At 34.6% G+C, this 15964-nt stretch overlaps 1 protein-coding gene across 1 annotated transcript in view; it reads right to left on the bottom strand.

Moving 5' to 3' along the window:
* si (sucrase-isomaltase (alpha-glucosidase)) overlaps positions 1–15255 on the bottom strand; it is a 96478-nt gene extending 81223 nt beyond the window's left edge. Inside the window, exons 1-9 of the mRNA XM_027172241.2 lie at positions 15087–15255; positions 13774–13891; positions 12699–12775; positions 11751–11871; positions 8510–8619; positions 7742–7893; positions 5855–6026; positions 5111–5210; positions 3945–4057 (exon numbers count right to left, since the gene is read on the bottom strand). Coding sequence (XP_027028042.2) covers positions 3945–4057; positions 5111–5210; positions 5855–6026; positions 7742–7893; positions 8510–8619; positions 11751–11871; positions 12699–12775; positions 13774–13891 — 963 coding nt within the window. The 5' untranslated portion in view covers positions 15087–15255. The remainder of the gene's footprint in view (positions 1–3944; positions 4058–5110; positions 5211–5854; positions 6027–7741; positions 7894–8509; positions 8620–11750; positions 11872–12698; positions 12776–13773; positions 13892–15086) is intronic.
* Between the last annotated feature and the right edge of the window lie 709 nt (positions 15256–15964).

Here is a 15964-nt window from a genome sequence, read left to right as displayed (position 1 = left end):
CAGATGATTATTAAAGAAAGATTTACATTGTCACACAGAGGCCCATTATCAGAAAACATGAATACTCTGTTTCAATCTCATGTTATTTTTGCAAAACCAACAATTAATTTTGTAACACTAATTGTTAAATATATTGAAAATAGTTGTGGTAGCATAGGTAAAAACTATTGTATTGAATAAGGGAGCAATGAAGGTGGGCTTCGTTAGGTTAGTTTATTATTTGGAGCATCAGAAATTGTGGTTTGTTTATGTAATGAGTCTGTCTGTGTTTTTGCCCTGTTTCTGTCTGCTGTCTTGCCCTGTTGTTAACACTAGATTTACTGACTTTTTTATTTTCTGGTGTGGGTCCCAAGGTGTGATTCCCCCCTGTTGAGATTTTCACAGTTCTTCAGCCCTTCTTTTGTTGTGCAAACACCCCCATCACCTGTGAGGCCTGGCTCATTTGCATTTGTTCACTCAGAGTAGCTCAGATCCAAGGCAGGCCAAACCTCTGTGTGTGACGGAAACCTTCACAGCCTATCTATACAAAATAGTCTGTTTAATTTATATAAAAAAAATTGTGTGCTAAGGTTTGTCATTGCCATAGTACATATCATATTTATATAACCCTTGTGCAGACCTGGGGTCTATTTGACTCATCTGGAAAGTTTAATGTGTCATAACTTGGGTTTCCTTCTACATATTTGCCTGAAATTTACCAGGATTGTAAATGATAAAATTATGAACTTTGCAAGTAAAATTAATTTTGTCTATTTTTGTTGAACTATGTGTTCGTAAAATAAATACATTCCTCCTTAAGTCCTCCCGAGTCAATTTGACCCGGCCATATTTAGTGGGGCAATAGGTCACACTTTTGCCCTTTTCAGAGAGCAATGAACATACATACAGACACAAAAATGCACACATAAAATGTCCACTAACACACACACACACACACACACACACACACAAACACACACACAAATTGGACATTGCATTTCATTAGGCCTCCAAAAAAAAAAAGGCCACACATTTGTAAATATTTCATACTTTTGATATGCCTTTGCCTAGCAGAGGAGCGTGTATGAGACATGAGGAGTGTGTATGGGACAGTAAGAGTGTGTATGAGACATGAGGAGTGTGTATGAGACATGAAGAGCAGTGTGTATGAGACATCCCTTACTTGGGAAAGAATGAAAAGTTGCTAATACATGAATAAAATGAAAACTTGCTAACACTTCAGTCTGCAATGTATGTTAGACAAATGTCAAGTTGTGAAGTTATGGTCCATAGCTTTTGACATGTTCGTACACATACAGAATAAAATGATGTCATTTCATTTTCATTGGCCATCAATGAATTATAACACCAAAAGTGAATTTTGAGACAGCACAAGAACAGGCCTCCACAGAAGATGCACCGTAGTACTGGGAAGCCCTGTCTGAGCCAGACGGCAAAAGACGGCACTGTGTAGGTAGAGGAGGACATTGGAATGCCCAGTGCAGTAGCAAATCGCTCGTGCTTCACTGCGCAAGCTGGACCCTGGGCGACTGGGGTACTTTCCCAAGTAAGGAGATGCAAAGAGACATATTTGGTCTCCAAATCTAGAACTTGATCCCAAATTTGTCTGGCTTGGTTGCAATATACTGTTTGAATGGACAACAATCCATGGTAGGGAACAACTGTTCATCTATGGTCATGTGTTCTCCTGGAGTGAAACTCTCAACACAGTTCTTGTTGAAGCGTGTCCAGATGTCAGAGACCGCAGCAAATTTGTCTGTTAGAAGGTGTTGCATAATTGAAATGAATCTATCTCTTGGCATTGTCTCTTTGAAAGCCAGGAGATTGTTTTGAAACCATTTTTAATGTCAGTAAATAATAAAACCTGTTTTTTCCATGCCAAATTGACTTGAATGCTTATAAATCAAACATTCTACAATGATCACCATTTTGTGTGATCAGCTTACCTTTGTGAACATTTTACACTTATGTCTATTTTGCCTATCAGATGCCATCTCCTCATGTCTCATACACACTCTTACTATTCCATGCACACTCCTCATGTCTCATACAAACTCCTCATGTCTCATAAACACTCTCACTGTTCCAAACACACTCCTCATGTCTCATACACACTCTTACTGTTCCATACACACTCCTCATGTCTCATACGCACTCTTACTGTTCCAAACACACTCCTCATGTCTCATACACACTCTTACTGTTCCATACACACTCCTCATGTCTCATACACACTCCTCTGCTAGGCAAAGGCATATCAATAGTGTGAAATATTTACAAATGTGTGGCCTTTTTTTTTTCTTCAGGCCTAATGAAATGCAATGCCCAATTTGTGTGTGTGTGTGTGTGTGTGTGTGTGTGTGTGTGTGTGTGTGTGTGTGTGCGTGCGTGCGTGCGTGTGTGTGTGTGGTGTGTGAGTGTGTGTTTTGGGTGCTTTGCGCCGCACCAATTGTACTCAATCTTTCCCTTAGGTGTGTTGTCTTAAGCACTATTCGGACGGGACTAGTTTTACGTGGGGACGTGGAGTAATGCAATTTTACCTCAGGACGTCTGTAATATTAATTGGCCAATTCGCACGGGACAAGACATCTCAGTAAAACTAGCAGAAGTGGGAGGGGTAACTCACTTTACGCACGACAGTAACCTCCTTGTCGTCATGTGTGTATGACGTTGCTTCCTGTTTCAAGCGCCTCCATGCTTGCAAAATGCGCCAAAAACTTTTTAAACAGGAAATGACGGAATTTTACCGTACATATTTACAGCGGGTCTTTTCGGACGGGATTAGTATTACCTGAGGTAATTTTTCTGGACCTTTTTACAGAAGGTAAAAGTCGCCATAATCTTTACTGACATTGAGATGGCACATTCGGACGGGACTAAAATCACAGAGAAGCTCTGGTAATACTTTACCCCCACGTCCCCACATAAAACTAGTCCCGTCCGAATAGTGCTTTAGTCTCTGATTGTCTCCACTTTGTGATTGGTTCCTGTTTGGTATATCTACTCTGTTTGTTCACTTCCCTGGTGCAAGTCGTTATTGTATGTGTTTCTGTTTCCTGTCTGCCTGGTGTTTTGCCTAGTCTTGCCTACCTGTCTGTGTTCCTGTGTCTTGTTTTGTTTATTAAATGTTTAACTGCAATTGGATCCCCACTCGTCTTTGTCTCACCGTGACAGTTCACCTGCTTAAAATGAATAAAAAGAAAGAAGTTTCTACCTACATAGAACTGCACAAACTAGAATAGAAAATGGAAAATGTAGTGGGTAGCCCCAGTGCACACTTTGAAAACAAGGAAATTTCCAAATTACACTGTAAATATAAATATTAGAACACTGCATAATATTTATAATAATACGTGCATTTAATAATAACTGTCTGTTTTGTTCTCATTAAATTATTATTTTTTCATTTGTCTTAATTCATGGGTTTGTGTTGGCACACTTGTTTTGCTGTTCTTGCTATTCTTTTACTAATGCCAGAAATATAAAAATGTAAAATTTAAAATTGCTAGTTATAACTTATGAACTTTTGTACTGCAATTTTGTTTGGTCAGAGTCACTCATTTCAGTTTATGAGCCTAGTAATTCTAACATGCTGATTCATGCTATTTTACACTTGACTAAGGATAAAAGGATTTTAACTTTTTAGAATATATTATAACTACATTATAAATATTTTTAAAATCTACAGCTTATTATTCTGTTCATTCTATTGTTGCATGAGATATCCATGATTAGCACAAAAGTGGTATAATTTACAGAACTACAATAAGTTGAAATAAGTTTAAATTACTGAAGAATTAATCTGTATATTGTAATGTTTTATTTATTTATTTATTTATTTATTTATTTATTTATTTGTTTATTTATTCATTTATTTATGACCAGTTCAGCTTTATAGCCTATCAGATGATCGGCCATATTCCATTAATGGTATTCAATCCAACCTGTGTGAATTCCTGTACAATAGCCTCTGGTGTGTCTCCAAGCAGGATATAAAAGTCCAGAACTCCGCCAATTGTCCTGTAGGTCACAGCTGGTGCTGGCTGTAGAGTCACCTCTGCAAACACATACCAACACATGAAATCAATCTGTTCATATTACGGACGTATATACCCCACTGTCTTTACATATACTTAAACACACATTCTGAGATGAACACTGCACTATTTGCCATGATGCAATATACAGAAGGATGTTTGTACACAGAAAGTGCATCCATTAATGAAAATAGGATCAACAAACAAATCTGCCACAGCATGATATCATAGATACATAAGAATAGCTAAAGTGGGCCAAAACAACACACAACAAATAGAAAATAGAGCTTATTATTGAAATACAAAACTAGTGGTATTAATCTGTGAGTAAGACTAGGCCATGTGATGTGCTGGATGAGATCAGGAACACAAAATGCCCAAATGTCCACAGAAAACAACTGTACAGGATAATAGAATTTCTGTCTCAGGTCATAGAAAAAGCCCTTCACAGCAGTTAATGAAATCAAGAACACCGGTACGAATGTTTATGTCAAAGTCACCAATCAAGAGAAAACTTGAGCAGAGTAACATTCGAAGGTTTAAAGCAACCTAAAGATACTCAAACTGTAGATCACTGGTAAGTTTCAAAAACAGATGTATATGGGATCAAGACTTCTTTGACTGCAAATAATTAAGATTTAAAAGTAAATGTATTCAAAATTAAAAGTTTGTTAATGTTAGCTTATTAAGAAATAACTTAATGGATAGCTGAAATAGCAATAACTTTCAATTTGCACATATCTATAAAACTGACCGCAAATAAAATTGAAACAAATAAACAAACAAACAAATAAATAGCACAGAAAACTTGCATCAGGTTGCCTTGAAATAATGAAATAATATTTTTAGCATTTTCATACCGAAATTTCATGCACAAGTAAACAAAATTATTATTTACACCATACATTTTGAATGATAACATGAGCTGTGTTTGAGCTAGCAGTTACAAGAAGAGTGACTCAAACTGAAAAGACACTAGCACTGATGGACCAAATCCTAATTATATAATGATTTACGAATAATCTATGCTTTAATATTTATTAAAGTGCATTAGAAATTTGAGATTTGGTTACCCATAGCATTGCTGTTCATTAGGAAAACACCAAAGGATTTGCCATTTTCTTCCTCCAGGCACATGAAAAAGGGATAGTGACCATACAGGTTGTGAACACCCTAAGTAAACAAGAACACAAATGTTTAAAAGGAAATAAAAATAAATGTTTGTGTCTGATGATTGGCAATTCTATTGGCTAATGTGAGGTCAGATGATGTAGATGGGTGTGTCAGCAAGACGATGAAAGGCCAACAATTCCCCAGATTGTAATTTTCTGAAGCAAGGCACTAGACATGCCTGACATGTGAAAAGTAATGCAGCATCTCTTTCCTTCTCAAGTTACTGGGTTATATATGTAGCCTGAGATGTTCCCTTTCGAGGGAACCCAACACTGTGTCATGGCTTGACACCATGGAACTGTCAATACCAACGCCACCACAAAAAGGAGTGCTGGCCGAACAAACAAATGTGATGCTGATGTAATTTTATGGTCTCATCAATGCATGCTGTTATGTCACCTGAGCCCACATTGGCCAATAGAATCGACATATTATGAAGAACTCCAAACACTGGTCTAGCAGAGGTGTTCCCACAGTTTTAAGACATGATACAGCATTAAGTTCTATTGAAAAGGAACTCATGTTTCAGAGTGATATCAGTGACGTGTGTTATAATTTTACTTATATCGTCTTGATAACTTAATGTTCTAGGAATTATTGGAAGTAGAATTTAGCAAGTTAAGTACAGTATGTTATCCACTTACACCATTAGGAAAGGCATCTCGTGTAAATATAGGCCATGTCCTCCAGTTAATATCATGGCGAAAGTGTTGGTGAACATGTTCACCTAGTCCATAGATGTTATCAGAGGAGAGTTTGGCAGAGAGCTGCAGATACTGGTCAGCAAAAATCAGCGGTCCAATACTGGTATCAAAGCTGGTCTCGAAAAAAGTATAATAATTAAACAAAAAACACCCACACACATTTTAGTTGAAAATTGAGTGTTAAAAACATTGAGTGTAATAGATCTGACATAAAAACAACAAGAACAACTGGAATTTGCCCTCTGCATGCCTTTCTTAGTTTCTCTTACATTGTTATTTTTGTAGTATTTCTGCTAAAGATACTGGTATCAATACCAATTGATATCAATATCAATAGTGTATCAATAAACTAATCAACCAATCTGCTCTTGCAGATAAGAATGTGCCCAGGCTAGATGTAACCACAGAGAGTGATCAAGTGTAATATTGAAGAGACTGACAGCTGAAAGAGAGGTGTTCTGTGGCACACCTTTAGAATGTACTAGGAGGAGTGGCACCTACATTTGTGAATGTGACAAATTATTACTGAGGTTCAAAGTACTGTCATTATAAAATCATTCTAAATCACGTTTGAAGTATACATAGATTAAGTCTTGCATGCAGCAGCATTATTAAACAACACAGTGCTTTGAAGTGTGCTGAAAGCCAATCAGTAATTAAGCTTGAATAGTTTGGGCTGGTTTTGTTAGCACTTACTACTCTTAAAACATTGTGTGCATGTGACTGACACAGGTACAATCATGGCGTCTTTTAGACTAACATTGACTGGCAGGTTACTGTGAAACAAATGATGCTATTATTTAAAAATAATACATAATAATTAGCTCTGAGCATAAAAATGAGTCAGTTCAGTTGTAAAATACAGAAGTACAACATTAATGACAGCTAAGAACTGGCATTGCAATTTTATCTCCTGAAAAAAGCAATGATTCACGCAATCTCAAAACTGCTGTGTTCTCGTGCATATAAAATTAAATCTGATAAAAATTTAAATGGATTGTGTGCCATCAAGGCATGCAATTGAGAAGAAAGAACAGTGGCATGCAAAAGAGTGTACAAACAATATATATCTACACACTCATTCACACCTAAGGCAGAATTTAGCATAGCCAAACCATTTAATAGCATGTTTTTGTCTGTGGGAAAATGCCAAACAACCAGAAGAACATGTAAAACTACAATATCTTTTTGATGAAAAACTGGAAATAATACATGCATAAAAAATATGTCAAACATGGAGCATATTAAGAATTGTGAGATTAATTGGGAATGGAAGCACATGAAGTGCAGTATGAGTAACCTATTCTGTGACAATATGCAACTTAAGCATTTTAATGTGCAGAATTTTATTTTCCTCTTTATATTTCGCAACAAGTGTTACAAGTCATGCCCAAAGTCCAACACTTTAGGCAGATCAGGTAATAGAATTTCTCAAAATCAAAACAAGAGATCAGGCAAAATGCAAGAGCCAAATCAAATGTGATTCAGAAGACCAACTGTGCAACGAATCAAAAAAACATACAAGATTTGCCAGTGGCAAGGCAATTAACTAGGAATAAGGAGAAAAAGAGGCAACAGAAGAATACATGATAAAGCCAATGCACAACCATATGGGAACCACACAGATTAGGAGTTGGCCAAATAAATACATAGGTAGATGTTAAAGGACAAACAAACAAGATTTTATTTGACTAATTAAATGCAGTATTTACTGCTTTCAATAATAGTCCTGAACTCACATCTTAGATAAGATAAAGGGTAACTGAATGGAAAGTAAACCCTAATGCAGGCACAAGATAAGGAATTAGGTAAAGAAATGAAACTTACAGGATTTTTTTGTTGGATGCTCTACGGACTCTAACTCCAAACGGACTCCTGAGAAGCTCAAACTCATATTTCAGTGGTCCATTCACAGAGCTGGAAAGAGACTGGATGTGTTCATGAGGTACTTCAAACCTTGGTTTATTTGCATCAGTGATCTATAGAACAAGGCATGAAGAAAGCACAGGCCAATTATTGTTTATAGGATTGAACTTAAAATTCAGCATGCAGAATATTGTTAGCATGCCACTTTATATTTACCCTTGTGTGCAGGCTGCCTCAGTACTCAGCCTTTTTGGAAGCATTTAGGCACTCTTAAGGAAATGCTTAAGCAATTATTGCAAAGTTGTTTCCTTGACTTAACTTTCTGACTGATACATTTTCCATCAGTCTGTCAGTCTATTTGCCAGTCTGTAGGAAATCTTTGGTATTTCATTCAAGTACTTTATAAATGGTTGAATGTAGAATTTATATGGGATCATCCTTGCCAAATGCAGATGAACTAATTATTTTGGGATTGATCCAAATTTACTCAACACATATTTTAAAGGTTCTTTAAAGCATACAATTTAGTAAGAATAAGAATTACTGTAGATTTGGTAGTTGTTGTCTGAGGCATCTCTATTGATGCTTGCGTGTGTGCATGTGTGTGTGTGTGTGTGTGTGTGTGTGTGTGTGTGTGTGTGTGTGTGTGTGTGTGTGTGTGTGTGTGTGTGGGTGACACATACATTTGGGCCCCAAAATAAGAATGCAAACAATAAGAAATAAGCATACCTTGAAGCGGAGGCGGTTTTCTGTCTGCATTTCTGCTAGAAAGGATAGCTCAAGAATGTCGGAGCCAAACAGAGAGGGTGAGTCCTGTCTCTTCAGTTTGGCCTCCAGTTCTGAGAAATGAAGTGCAACAATTTTGGTAAAAACAGATCCATGACCCAAACCCCACTGAATACATCTGGGATGAATTACCACTGACTACAAACCAGGCCTCCTCATTCGATGTTAGTTGTAGACTACACCAATGCATTTGCAGCTAAATCATGTCTCTCTTTTTTTTTCTAATTCAGATTGTAATACTCAACATTGTTGCATGGTGTTACTGCATTTTCTTTACATGTGGCTTCAGTGGCTTCAGATTTACTGTAATTTCTGGAAACTGTTGTAACTTGAGCTTCCAAGTCAAACAATTTAGACAGAATATGATGTACACAAAGTCTAACAGTTCACAATATAATACATATTCACATAGATAAAAGAATTCTTAACTCTGCTTTGAGCTAAGAGATGTTTCTATGCGTCACAGCATGTCCATGTGATTCATGTGAAAATCCCACAACGTAAAAAAGAAATGGCATTTTTAAATGGTTCAAATGGACATTTCTATGGTTTAGCATAAAGCAAAATTAAATTATTTCTGAAAACAAAAAATCAGTTTCTCCTTTTTAATATTTACAGCTATGAGTTTATTTATTTTTATTTTTTTATTTATTTATTTTTTCCAGAAAATGACAACTGGTCTTTTCAGACCTCAAATATTTTTTTAAACATGGGAATACTCATGTTTTAAGTTGGGAAAAGTAAAAATAAATAAATAAATAAATAAATAAATAAATAAATAAATATTTTGTTGAATAACCCAGATTTACAATTACAATTTTCATGCATCTTGGCATGCTCTCCAACAGTTTTTCAATTTGCTTTTGGGTGACTTTATGGCACTCCTGGTGAGAAAATTCAAGCATCTCAGCTTTGTTTAACATGGCTTGTGCCCGTCTATCTTTCCCTTGATCACATTTCAAAGGTTTTCAATGTGGTTCAAGTCTGGAGATTGGGCTGGTCATAATGGAGTCTTGATGTGGTTTTCCTCCATCCCTACAATGACTAATTTGGCTGTGTACCATGGAGCATTGTACTGCTAGAAAAAACAATCCTCAGTGTTGAGGAACAATGTCAGAAGAGAAGATAGCATGTTTTCCTTCAGGACAACCTTTTATATGGCTTCATTCATGCACCCTTCTTGAAGAAGAATGTGCCAAATTCCAGCCTTAATAAAGCACCCCAGATCATCAATAATACTCCACCATATTCCACAGTGAGACACTGTGTCTTGTAGGCTTTGCACAACACCTGATTATGTAATCGTTAGCCAGAGACCTTGACTGGAGTAAGATTATCTTCTATGAGTCTAATTTTCAGATTTGCACAACACCTGATTATGTAATCGTTAGACAGAGACCTTGAAAGGTCTCTTGAAAGTCTTTCCGACTAACGATTACATAATCAGGTGTTGTGCAAAGCTGAAAATTAGACTTATAGAAGATAATCTTAATCCAGTACTCTATGATACAATTCTTTTGGTGTTATGGCCTCATCTTTGCCCTTCTTTGTTTCTCATTGATAAAGTGTTTTTTTCTTGCTTTGCATGACTTCAGCCCTGCCTCTAAGAGCCCGTTTCAAACCGTCCTTGCTGTGCACTTCACCCCAGCTGCCAATTGCCTTTTTTTTTTTGTAGGTCAGTTGTCATCTGTGATTTGACAGTCATTCCAGTCAGTGGAGAGTCATTTTCACCTTTTGCAAGTCTGTTGATTGCCCAATGTCTGTTGTCTCCAATGTCTTTTGCTTGACCTAATTCTTATAAACAGATGTCTTTTATAAGAAATTTAAAGAATTTAAGTACACTTTAAGGATGAAAGCAACCTGATGCTCATTGTATCCCTCTGTGTGTAAAGTCAGAATTGGACCCTTCTTTTCTTCACTCAAAACTTTTCTTTTCAACTGTTTAGGCATGGTCAATAGTTATTATTTGACTCCAATTACCAATAGCTCTGATTTTGCCATCCAGCTGGTCCTATTAGAAGAGCATACTGTTGACAACAGCAGTGGATTTTATTCTATTCCTCTTTTAAAAAGATTTGGTTCAGGTGATCACCTAATCAGTACTTTATTTAGCAGAATGAGGGATGCCTGTGTTGGAATCCAACAGACACTGGATTGGATTGGCTACCATACATGTAGAAATGCTGATTTAAAGATGATTTAAAATTTGGAGTGGTCTCAATTGTTTCCACAGCTCAAATTCAAATTTACTTTTATAGCGCTTTAAACAATTAACTTTGTCTCAAAGCAGCTTTACAGAACATAAACTTAAAAAAAAGTTAATATGACGATTAATACAATGAAAAAATTCAAAATTAATGTTAAATATATTTAAATGTGTTTGTATTTTAGGCCGGTGAGCAAGCCTGAGGTGACAGTGGCAAAGAAAAACTCCCTTGGAAAGTAAAGGAAGAAACCTTGAAAGGAAAGGGGTCTCACAGTGGAACCCATCCTCATTTTGGTGACACAGTCCGACAAATGTTGTATTAATGAGGAGGTTGTTGTTCTCAAAGAACAAATGTAGTTGGCATCTTCCTCCAAATATTTCATGAAGCAGAGTTCACCTGGAGCTGGTAAATCTCCACGGCTATCATAAGTGTCATAAAGTATCATAATTGTACAATATCTCAGCTATTATGCACATACTATACAATATTTCAGTCATTTGCTGTTTTTTGCACAAGTCTATATATTATCCAAAGGACCTGCTGCTAAGAAACTGTGTTCATTCTAATGTTTCTGCACAAAATATTGTTTGAACATTCAGTATTTACACAGGTCGGTCAGCGCTGTTTCTGTTACGGTTTATTGTCTTTTGTGTATTGCATTTTTTGTACTTTTGTATTGTCTTGTAACTTTATGTCTGCACTGTTTTTTGTCTTGCACTGTCTTTTGTCCTGCACTGTCTTGTTTGTCTTGTCCTGCACTGTTTGCACCAGGTTGCACAGTTGCACTTTATGTGGCTAAAACTACTTACTGTACATGTCCTTAGCCCTGCCTTTGTTTTATGTAGCACCTTGATCCTGGAGAAACGTTGTCTCATTTCACTGTGTACTGCAACAGCTAAATATGGTTGAAATGACAATAAAAGCTTCTTGACTCTTGACTTGACTTGAAGTGAATAAAATAAATATCTAGTACTCACTTGCACTACTCTTCTGTTTTTCACTGACCACGCTGTAGCCATGATTACTAGAGAAGAAGCACCATGGAATATTTTTTTGGCCATGTGGGCCCCAGCAGCACCCACGCTTCTGACAGCTTTGCTGGTGGATCAGGAAGGAAAAACCATAAAATGATTTTTCAGAAATTGCAGATTATTTCATTAAAATGCTGTATTTGATTAGAATAAGATATGTCTGTCTAATAAAGCGTAGAGATCTATATACTGTATGTATGCCTTAAATTAGACATTTCCATTTTGATCAACAGTACACTTTCTTTTATAGCTGAACATCATTGTGAATTTATAGTTCATAATATGTGCACTTTATACAAACATGATGAGCACATTTAAACAAAATGCTGATCATTTTATTTTCTGGAATTTGTAATTCTGTAAATTTCTATTATTTGTTTGTTTACATTTTTAAAATATTGTCAAAATCTTACATTGTGCTTCTTCAAAACAAACAAACAAACAAACATACACTCAAACAAAAAACAAACAATCAAATAAATAAATACATTTTATATAAAGTCCTCCTGTGAGATCTAATATAATTATTGGTAGATTTTACATATTCAATTTACAGATTATTTCATTAAAATGCTTGATTTGATTAGAATAAGATATGTCTGTCTAATAAAGCTTAGAGATCTATATACTGTATGTATGCCTTAAATTAGACATTTCCATTTTGATCAACAGTACACCTTTTTTTTTATAGCTGAACATCATTGTGAATTTATAGTTCATAATATGTGCACTTTATACAAACATGATGAGCACATTTGACTGTTTGTGTAGGTTTACTGCACTGGTTAAAAGTACTGATTTGTAACTGTGTGTGTGTGTGTGTGTGTGTGTGTGTGTGTGTGTGTGTGTGTGTGTGTGTGTGTGTTTGTTTTGACTTAAAAATGTGTATTTTACCTGAGAGGCACCTGCATCTGGAAAACAGTCCACTCTTTCAGACACGTTATTTGGACACTGTGCTATAAAATCTGTGTCTAAAAAAAATTAAAAATAAGAATGATGATCAGGGCAATTTAACTATTTAATTCATTTCACCATTAATATTAATTAAGATTTTTTAGACCAAGAATTTGTATATTAAATATTAACTACAAAAATGTATTATTATTATTATTATTATTATTATTATTATTATTATTATTATTATTATTATTATTATTATATATGTATAAAGCCAAATAATAATAATAATAATAATAATAATAATAATAATAATAATAATAATAATAAAATAGATTTATAGCTGATTAATTATACAGTAAATTAAGCAAACAGGCATTCTTTTTCATTTGCTGTATGCGCACGGGGTATTACTTTATCAACAATATTTTTTTTTTTTAAATATTCACTTGTGAATGTGCAGTTCAGCTTATCCAATGTGTTTTCTAGAAATGCTCATCCAGACTTAAGACAGCTGTGAGCTATTTTGATGAAGCTGTATTTGGCTTGTACACCATTTTATTTTTATTTCATTTTATCATATTATTCAAGTAGGCAAACTAGACTGTCCTTTGCACAAATATGCAAGTCTCTGAGGTATTCAACACCCCCTTTTGTATATAACTGTCTTTCTAGATTAAGAACGCAGTGAGCCAGAGTGGCATTAAGGGTTCACATTATGATTATGAGTGACAACTGCCATAATAAGAATGATTCAGCAGCTGATTCCTTATGCCCTTATGAATCTTATTTGCCTCTTGGCTGTTCCATTTCATGTGTTGCCCTTGTTATTACTGTATACAATGTGGTAATTTTCTCTTATATCATAGAACTAAGGAATGTTGCTATATATTTGTGATGACATTAGGTTTTGTGAAGAAAGAAAGAAAGAAAGAAAGAAAGAAAGAAAGAAAGAAAGAAAGAAAGAAAGAAAGAAAGAAAGAAATCAAACCACTAAGGTGGGTAGGAGTTTTTTTATTTGAACCATGTTTGAAGTTATGTGATTCTGTAAGAGTAAATATGCATCACTCACTCTTTGTCTCATTTGTTCTTGTGGCAAGCACTGCAATCAGAGCTATGGCAACAATCCCCATCATGATGAACATCACTATTAGGGTTATTTCTAACCCAGAAAACTTCCTCTTTCCCATCTGATACACACACAAACACACACAAACCAAAGCATCAAATTAAACAAAATGCTGATCATTTTATGTTCTGTAATTTGTAATTCTGTAAATTTCTATTATTTGTTTGTTTACATTTTTAAAATATTGTCAAAATCTTACATTGTGCTTTTTCAAAACAAACAAACAAACAAACACGCAAACAAAAATCAAACAATCAAATAAATAAATACATTTTATATAAAGTCCTCCTGTGAGATCTAATATAATTATTGGTAGATTTTACATATTCAATTTACAGATTATCTCATTAAAATGCTGCATTTGGCTTTCAACAACACACAAGCAGAAAGTTGGATTTGGGATTTACATCAAACTTTACAGTTTTGCTGGCAGCAACCAGGCCAGCAAACCTCAATGTAAAATTGGGGAGCATTTACAAAAAAAAATAAATAAATTTGCACATCTGAAAGAGTGAAAGAGTCAATATATTTATTATTATTATTATTATTATTATTATTATTATTATTATTATTATTATTATTATTTGTATTATTATTATTATTATTATTATTATTATTATTATTATTAGTAGTAGTAGTAGTAGTAGTAGTAGTAGTATGTGTTTTTATTTAAATAACCAAATAATCAGATGTTTCAGTGCAAGAAAGAAAGAAAGAAAGAAAGAAAGAAAGAAAGAAAGAAAGAAAAGAAAAGAAAAGGAAAGGAAAGGAAAGAAAAAGAAGGGTACTTTGCATAATCTGAATAGCACACACAGAAAATCAACATAAAGTAAAGGTGTATACGCAGCCCAACTTTGAATATAGTGACACAATATAGTGATTGTAAATTCACTATTAGAGTGTAGTAAACTTTTTTAGCATGAATATTGAATATACCCCTACATATATTATCTTGTCACTAATCAAACTGATTTTAAATGTCAGAGCAAGTTTCTAAGATGTTTAATACTTTAAAATAATATTTAAATGCTTTTAACAATCATATTCTGATAAGCCTGCACATTTATAATATACATGATCATGGGTACTTAAACATAATTTTACCCAAAGCAAGTAGTTCAGTTCTTATTGCAAATAAACACTGCACATAATTATATTCCAATAAAAATTTCCTCATGTAAACTTTACTGAACAAATAGGATAACTCTAAAATAACTAAAATAAGTGGTAACATGTGATGTAATTCTTTGTCCTACCTTTGCTGTTTGCTGTTTACTGTGCTTGTAAACTCATCACAGCAATCCAAGGAAAGTTTCTCTTAAGCCTTTAGCCTGGACTTATCAAGCTCCTTTAATGGAGTGTAGTCTTATGTAATGATCTTTAGTTAGTGTGGGTTGGTGGGTGAGATGTTTTTGGGTTTGTGTATGTGTGAATGTTGCAATAACTCAGCAGATTTACAAATGACTACCAGCTGTTGTAAACTTTCAGCTTCTCAGAGCTTGCAAAGTCAAGACGAAAGTAATCGTCACATTCAAAATAGGATAAGTTGCAACATAATAGTTTCCAGAGATAATAATGGTGTAAAGGTGTGATTACACAACGCATTATAAAAAACACTTTCTCAATAGCAGGGTTGATTTATGATCAGAGGTTTGACCTTTGGCCTGAGGAAATTTTCTCTGTGTCTAAGGATTATGAAGTAGGTTAACAAGAAAATGGAAAATTCTTCTGTGAAATATAGAAACTGTTCTAATTTAAGACAAAATGTTTTGTATAAATTTTTTTTACACAAGTATTTTGACAGATACTATTTATTTACAGAATATTTATTATTTTTATTTATTATTTATTTACCAGGAGTTGCTGGCGACCCCACAACATCCAAAGAACAATTACAACAATAAATACATTATACTGCATTGTGCCATGTTTATATTAGATGGAGGTGCAAGGTGTTGCCTAAGTAACACCATTGAACCTTTTTTAAATTTTGTATTGTTACAACCTGGAATTGAATGGATTTTTTAAATTGGATTTATATGCCAAGTATATATACAAAATAGCCAATAATAATGAACTGTGCAGATGGTTGAAGTCATGTCAGTACGTTGACAAATGTTTGTACCAGAATTTA

Source organism: Tachysurus fulvidraco, chromosome 13 (genome assembly GCF_022655615.1).
Source record: "Tachysurus fulvidraco isolate hzauxx_2018 chromosome 13, HZAU_PFXX_2.0, whole genome shotgun sequence".
NCBI lineage: Eukaryota > Metazoa > Chordata > Actinopteri > Siluriformes > Bagridae > Tachysurus > Tachysurus fulvidraco.
This window is presented reverse-complemented; position numbering and strand designations above follow the sequence as displayed.